The 8382-nt window shown below is 44.7% G+C and overlaps 1 protein-coding gene across 1 annotated transcript in view; it reads right to left on the bottom strand.

Annotated features, from left to right (window-relative positions):
* Window positions 1-466: 466 nt before the first annotated feature.
* tmem259 (transmembrane protein 259) overlaps window positions 467-8382 on the bottom strand; it is a 15389-nt gene continuing 7473 nt past the window's right edge. The window contains exons 7-11 of the mRNA XM_071202180.1: window positions 7634-7717; window positions 5334-5466; window positions 3513-3612; window positions 1793-2125; window positions 467-1720 (exon numbers count right to left, since the gene is read on the bottom strand). Coding sequence (XP_071058281.1) covers window positions 1370-1720; window positions 1793-2125; window positions 3513-3612; window positions 5334-5466; window positions 7634-7717 — 1001 coding nt within the window. The 3' untranslated portion in view covers window positions 467-1369. The remainder of the gene's footprint in view (window positions 1721-1792; window positions 2126-3512; window positions 3613-5333; window positions 5467-7633; window positions 7718-8382) is intronic.

Below are 8382 nucleotides of genomic sequence, written 5' to 3'. Positions count from 1 at the left end.
TGACACATTTTACTGCCTATTTCTTCTTATCGCATACTATACTATGAAACTACAACTTTTAAAGTTATAGTATATTGTTTTATAAAATATAATATATGAATCTTTGACCTTTTTATTAATTATTATAGTATGACTTCAGTTTTAGAAAAGTTGTGTAATTATGAAAAGTGTCAAAACATTTTTTTTAAAGAAAGTTTTTAATATTTAGTCTAAAAAATGTTTTCCAGAACAAAGACCCTTGAAAAAAGTTTGTATATTGAAACCTTTAAATATTAATTTATTGTAATATTCCAACTTCAAAATGTCAAAACTTTGATAAGGATTCTTTTCTTTCAAGTGATTTATAATTTTGACATTTGTCTGAAAAAATCTGTCAAATAAACTCTTAGCACATCATCAACCTCTAACTATCTGAGGTTTGAATACAGACAGAAATAATAGTTATAACGAAAACAACAACAACAACCCACGTCTGTGTGCAAACAGCTGCACTGGTTTACTGGACAGTTAAATACAGTTTGATGAGTTTCAGGCTTCAGATCAGCTAACGAGGCTACAGTCATCCAGCAGAGGCACGAAGAAGAAAAATACCCCCCCCCACATCACTTTGTTCAGTTCCTGTGATGTCACACTGCAGGCTCCGCCTCCTTCACAACAGCCTGCTGTGCGTTCAGGTACCCCAGCTCATGGTGCGTTCAGGGACCCAAGACCGAACCACAGGAGTTGTGTGTATTTGCCTTAAGCTGTGACGACGTGACGACAGAAGCAGACAGACTGACATTTACAAGCTGACGAGGGGAACCTGAACGCACCACCAGAACGCATCACATTGAAGGTAGGAGGCGGAGCCTGAGGTATGACGGTCATATTGCACAACCAATCAGCTGGCTCCGCTGCTGAGCGTCTCTGAAGGATCATTGATAAGGCATCCGTCCACTTCCTGCTCTCAAAGAGTCTTTTCTTCAAAATTAAAGCAGATTGAAACAGAAATCAGGTTTGTGCTTCAGTCCGTCAGAATCAGGGCTGATCAGCAACTTATCAATCATTTATCCGATCATCAATTACTGATCAGTTATTAATCAATTACTGATTAATAATCAATCAATCATGTTTCACTCATTCGAAACCTTCCCGTTGTTTTGGCTTCCTTTCTAAAATAAATCACTTTAAATGCAGACGACGCTCAGATTCAAGTTTCCTAGAAGCAGTTTAACCAAAACATTTCCTTTCTTTTTAATTTGAAGAGGAGAAATTCACTAAAATTCACTTCCTGCGTGGCCTCAGGTTGGGAACTAATCCATCAGATGTTTTTAAAATAATAAAATGGCCCCTGATCCTGAGAGCCTGAGGACTGGGTTTTGTTTTCCTCTCAGGACGGACTCTCTGCTCTGCAGTCTGTACCGGCACTATGAGGGGGGGGACAGTCAGTTTTGGGGAGGGGGGGCGCCTCCTCCTCCTTTTCCTCCTCCTTCAGGGGGGGGTCAGACTCGGGTGAGGCTCCTCCCACTTTGGGTTTAATCTCAACAACATCCAACGCGTCTCCTCCTCCTCCTCCTGCTGCTGCTCCTCCTCCTCCTTCTCCTGCTCCTCCTCCTCCTGCTCCTCCTCCTGCTGCTCCTCCTGCTGCTCCTCCTCCTCCTCCTGCTGCTCCTCCTCCTCCTGCTGCTGCTGCTTCTCCTTCTCCTCCTCCTGCTGCTGCTAATTCTTCTCCTCCTACGGGCTGGTTAGAAGAAGACAAAGCTTCAGTGATAATAGCGGCCGTTTGAGAAACCCAGTTCAACTCGGACCTCACCTCTCCTCCCACAGCGGCTGCATTTGGGGAGGAAGGGGAGGCGAGGGGGTCCGCTGGGGTCTCTGGTTGGTCAGCAGTGGGTCCTGGAGGGTTTTCGGTGTTGTCTTCGGGCGCTGCAGCAGCATCGTTAGCATCGTTAGCATCGTTAGCAGCGTTAGCAGCATTAGCAGCAGCATTATTTTGGTTGTTGTTCAGGTTGTTGTTCAGGTTGTCCTGCAGAGCCGTCTGGTTGTTCTGACCCGCCTGCTGGTTCTGGAGCAACATCTCCTGGATCCGGATCTGCTGCAGGATGGCCGGGAGCTCGTAGTGGTGGAAGAAGTAGATCATGGAGTGCTGAAAGGACAAGAAGGAAGTCAGGAGGTTAGGAATAGGTATAAGGCGACGACTTAAGGATTAAATAGCTGCTGCTGCTGCGTTCACATTGCTACTGCTGCGTTTCATGTTGCTGCTGCTCGCCTGCCCCCCCACCACCCCAGCTCCCACCTGTAGGCTCGGGGGATAGTTATCTAATCATTAGGGGTGTACCGGTATACGTACCCGTACCAAAAAAAATTATTCGGTTCGGTACACGTGTGTGCCGAAGTGTACCGAACGAATATAACGTTAAACGTAAAAAATTGGAAGTAATCTCAGTGCGTCGCAGCATTCAGAGTAATTTGCTCACATTGGGTTCAACGCGTCATAGAGCGACCAAGTCATTTCATGGGACGAGAGGCATACTATGAGAGCTGGTCACAGGGATGCGTTCAAGTTTAGTCAGTAATTTGAGGAACTGTCGAAATGGCGAACGCAGATAAAGTTGAGCTCGAAAATCCTCCAGCATCATTGAAGTCTCCGGTTTGGGAACATTTTGGTTTCGCAGTTACGAACAAGGCTGACGGACAAAGACAGGTGGACCGAACCAAAGCTGTGTGTCGGCATTGTTCAACTAGCATTGGTTACGCGGCTGGCAATACATCAAACGTGCACTCATTTGAAAAGGCATCACCCGAACGTGAATATCACCGGTACCAAAAGACTGAAGTGCAAACCCAACTCCCGCTAGCATGTAGCCTCCACCACTCGCAGAGAGTTCAGACCGAGCCAAAGCTATTACAAACGGCAAATATCCTTATGTTGCCATGGTAGCAAAGCGCTACCTGGCTGTATCTGCTACCTCTGTCCCTAGAGAGGCTGTTTCTCCACAGCAGGAGACGTTGCTAGTGCCAGCAGATCTGCCCTTTCAGCAGCAATGTGGACGAGTTCATCTTTCTTTAAACAACATGAAAATACAATGACCAGCAAGTCCTAAAGTCAAGCTGGCTGCTTAGGTACTAGTACAGTACAGTTCAGATACAGATTATTTCAGTTCATCGAAAAGCTGCACCTTAATGTTTATTTTATTATATTTTGAGTGAATATTCAGTTTAATAATAATAAAAAAATATATATATATATGTTATGTTTTGTGATCTTTTCTGCTGTACCGAAAACGAACCGAACCGTGACCTAAAAACCGAGGTACGTACCGAACCGAAATGTTAGTGAACCGTTACACCCCAACTAATCAATGTTCTTTGTAAATCTGTGGAGCGATGAGGCCCGAGCCTAGACGCCACACTCAAACTACACGCTGCTTCTCATAAACATATTAAGGAACGCGTGAGTTGTCCGACTGAAATAAGTACAATATAAAATAACACAATAGGAGTACAATAATAAAGCAATAATGAAAACCCACCTGGATGAAGAGCCAGGAAGTGACCAGCGCCAGGCTGCTGTACTGCCCGTTGAAGCGGTAGTGATACGCGTAGAAGGCAAAATGATACAGATAGAAGAACCTGAGAAACAGAAGATATACGTGAGTACTACAAATAAAACACTTGATTGGATTCATTTCGAACATGTAAAACAATAATGAAACAAGATAATTATGATACTGTACAACTTAAGCAGTACAACTAATTATATATAAATAAATGATCTACCTAATAATACATCTGAAAAGGGGTGGGAAGAAGTTTATACTTATTTAATCCCAGCCCTTCTCCCTAAAACTAAATAACATGTATGTGTACTCCACTGTCACGTTCGCGCGGCGGCGGCGCACATAGCAGTTCGCCAGCATTATTTAATATTCAACATTTTATTTAACCATTTATTTACATATTTCTCTTGTTGGGGTGTATTTATTTGTTAAACACCAATACAAATATATATAACATTAATATCAGAGCAATACATCTAAATGTACGTCTAGATACAATAGATTATATCATTATCACTACAATAGATATATTATTCTTTTACGTTGTATGTCCTATTTGATAAGACAAATATGAAAGACTATCTTTTTACATCCACCATCCAAAATACAGTTTTATTAAAAAACAAACAAAAACAACAAATAAATAAATAAACAAATAAACAAATAGGTACATGGTAATCAAGAAAAGATAAAATAACACTGTATGCATGTGTGTGTGTGTCTCTGTGTGTGTGTGTGTGTGTGTGTGTGTGTGTGTGTGTGTGTGTGTGTGTGTGTGTCTGTGTGTGTGTATGTGTGTCTGTCTCTGTGTGTGTGTGTGTGTGTGTGTGTGTGTGTGTGTGTGTGTGTGTGTGTGTGTGTGTGTGTGTGTGTGTGTGTGTGTGTGTGTCTGTGTGTGTGTGTGCATCTCTGTCTGTGTGTGCGTGTGTGCGTGTGTGTGTGTGTGTGTGTGTGTGTGTGTGTGTGTGTGTGTGTGTGTGTGTGTCTGTGTGTGTGTGTGCATCTCTGTCTGTGTGTGCGTGCGTGTGCGTGTGCGTGTGTGTGTGCGTGCGTGCGTGCGTGCGTGCGTGCGTGCGTGTGTGTGTGTGTGTATGGAGAGAGGGTTGGGTTTATTAGTTTTTATTTTATTTCTGTTTGTCTGTAGTATTGTTATTATTTTTAGCTTACATCAATTACATAATGCTGGTCCTCACCCACAAAGCCCTCCACCATCTGGCCCCCCCCCCCAAATCTCACAAACCTATCAACCCCCACGGTCCCTCAGACCCCCCACGGCCCCTCAGACCCCCCGCAGCCGGACTCCTATCCATTCCCACATCCACACTCTGCAGCTTTGGGGACAGAGCCTTCTCCGTGGCAGCTCCTAGGCTCTGGAGGTCCCTCCCTCAAGACCTCCGTGACTCTGAGTCCCTCACAGTCTTCCAGTCCCGCCTCAAAACCCATCTCTGTCTACCCATAAGCCCCCCCCCCCTCAATCAACTTCCTCTTGACTGCCTTTTCTGTTTGTCCACCCTCCCTCATCCTGTAAAGCGTCTTTGAGTTGCAGAAAAACGCTATATAAATATAATGTATTATTATTATATTTATTCTGTATATTTTGTAATTAACTGCTCTCGTCTTATTGTCCAAAAAAATCAAAAGAGTTGTGCTTTTGGTTGTACATGTGTATTAATCTCAATAAAAATGTGATCACAAAAAAAAGAAAAGATAAAATAACAAATCAAATAAATAAACCGTAAACACCCAGTTATGATTACACAGTGTCATGCCTGTGTGGTTGGTCACGTGACTGACCTCAGCCAATGGCGCTTGCTGGTGTTCGTGTGGCAGCAGATGGCGTCGTACTGATCGGCCAACCAGACGATGAGGATGATGTAGAAAGCCGTCGTCGTGTCGTTGAAGAACTCGGACATGATGGCCTCCATGCCTGAAGACAGGAAGTGACATCAGCAGGTTAGGATTTCACTAAACAGCCAATCAATCACGGGCTTCAGATTTGAACTTGGAGACTTGAAGAGGACAACGTCTGATGACAGGAATCCATTTTTTTAATCTCCCGATAATAAACCTTGCTTTCAGTGGCCACCTTCACAGCCACCTTCACAGCCACCTTCACAGCCACCTTCACCACCTTGACCACCTTCACCACCACCTTCACAGCCACCTTCACAACCACCTTCACAGCCACCTTCACAACCACCTTCACCACCACCTTCACAGCCACCTTCACCACCTTCACAACCACCTTCACAGCCACCTTCACCACCTTCACAACCACCTTCACAGCCACCTTCACCACCTTCACAACCACCTTCACAGCCACCTTCACAACCACCTTCGCCACCTTGACAACCACCTTCACAACCACCTTGACAACCACCTTCACAGCCACCTTCACAACCACCTTCACAGCCACCTTCACAGCCACCTTCACAGCCACCTTCACAACCACCTTGACCACCTTGACAACCACCTTCACAACCACCTTGACAACCACCTTCACAACCACCTTGACAGCCACCTTGACTACCTTCACAACCACCTTGACTACCTTCACAACCACCTTGACCACCTTCACAACCACCTTGACAACCACCTTGACAACCACCTTCACAACCACCTTTACCACCTTCACAACCACCTTGACAACCACCTTGACAACCACCTTCACAACCACCTTGACCACCTTCACAACCACCTTCACAACCACCTTGACAACCACCTTAACAACCACCTTTACCACCTTCACAGCCACCTTGACTACCACCTTCACAACCACCTTGACAACCACCTTGACAACCACCTTCACAACCACCTTGACCACCTTCACAACCACCTTCACAACCACCTTGACAACCACCTTAACAACCACCTTCACAACCACCTTAACAACCACCTTGACAACCACCTTCACAACCACCTTGACAACCACCTTGACAACCACCTTCACAACCACCTTGACAACCACCTTCACAACCACCTTGACCACCTTCACAACCACCTTGACAACCACCACCTTTACCACCTTGACAACCACCTTAACAACCACCTTCACAACCACCTTGACCACCACCTTAACAACCACCTTTACCACCTTCACAACCACCTTGACAACCACCTTCACAACCACCTTGACCACCACCTTGACCACCTTCACAACCACCACCTTCACAACCACCTTGACCACCTTGACAACCACCTTAACAACCACCTTCACAACCACCTTGACAACCACCTTCACAACCACCTTGACCACCTTCACAGCCACCTTGACCACCTTCACCACCTTCATCTGGAACATGAGTAACTACACTCTGGATGTAAGTTCCTCTACATGGACTATAACTTCCTCCACTCGCATGGACATGACTGCCCTCAAATCTGGTCATGAAAACCTCCGACCAGACATGACTAACCACCTCTTCTTGCTCCATTTTATTCTGTACATTGCACATCTCAAAACATTCTCTTGCATTGAATACATATTGTAATTGATGTATTTGTCCGATATACATTCATGTTGCCTTGTTGGAAGAGCCTGTGACTTACATGTTCATTGCTATATCTCAACTATCTTAACAGCACGTCACCAGGACGGAGCTGCCCTCCATGGAGGACCTCTACTCCCAGCGGCTCAGGAAGAAAGCCCTCAAGATTACGAAAGACCCCCATCACCCCAGCCATACACTGTTCTGTCTGCTGCCGCTTCATCCCCCAGGCAACAAGACTGCTAACACCTGAACTTCCATAACGTTCATCTGGCTACTACTTAGAAATGCTTGATCTAATATATCATATTCCAATCACTTGTATAGACTCTTATTGCACTATTTATATTCTATTTTATTTGTATTGACTTGCACTATTTTTTCTGCTTATCTGTGTTGCTCTGTTGGAGGAGCCTGTGACCTCAGATTTGCGTTGTCATAACGACACTGTAGCTAAGTACAAAGGACAATAAAAGCCTTTAATCTTGAACTGAAATCAGAACCTGACGGCGTCGACCTCAGTGTATGACTTCCTCTACGCACGATAAGACCACTGCCTCCACTCAGGAAATGAATGCAGGATTGATTTCACGGATGTGGACTTACCGACGAGGGCCAGGATGACGGTGAGCAGAGGGGCTGCTGGGAAGGCGATGGTCATGTTCATCTCCAGCATCTGAAGAAGGTCCACTGAGGAGAGAGGAACACAACAGATCAATAAACAACAACATTCTGGATCAACGCAAGTAATCAGTTCAACTACTACGGGACATCCGCACACGAGAATCCTGGGATTGTTTTAAAGGTGATTCTTCGTCTACAGTCAAAACGTATCGAACACGTTTCAAAATGCAAAGACGGGAACATATTATAGTCACTTTATACATTATATAGTCAGAGTTTTAGCTTGTATTGTCAACATGATACTTATACTGTCAGTTATGTGCGATTGCACCATCGGGAATGCTTGGAATTTCGCTGTGACAATAAAGAAATGTATAAATCTATCCATCTATCATGTGTTTAAACCTACGGGTTCACAACCTGACTGCTTTAGTGGATTGTATGTATCGTCAAATTCCTCGTACGTGTCAACCTTCCTGGTAATAAACCTGTTCCTGTTTCTGATTAATTGTTCGTGTAACTAATCACTAATGAACACAGTGTGCTGAAAACAGCCTAACGGATATACAACAATCCAGTTGTCAGCATTTCGAAGGCTGTCCTCCGGCGTCTGAAACCAGCCGGTTAAATATAGAACAGTCCTGGAGGCCTTCGTGAAGCTTAATTTGCAAAATGCTAATCACCAGGCCTCCTCCTGCGGTCTGTGCAGAACGATGTTCGGCGGGTCAACA

Source organism: Pseudochaenichthys georgianus, unplaced genomic scaffold (genome assembly GCF_902827115.2).
Source record: "Pseudochaenichthys georgianus unplaced genomic scaffold, fPseGeo1.2 scaffold_1534_arrow_ctg1, whole genome shotgun sequence".
Classification (NCBI taxonomy): domain Eukaryota; kingdom Metazoa; phylum Chordata; class Actinopteri; order Perciformes; family Channichthyidae; genus Pseudochaenichthys; species Pseudochaenichthys georgianus.
This window is presented reverse-complemented; position numbering and strand designations above follow the sequence as displayed.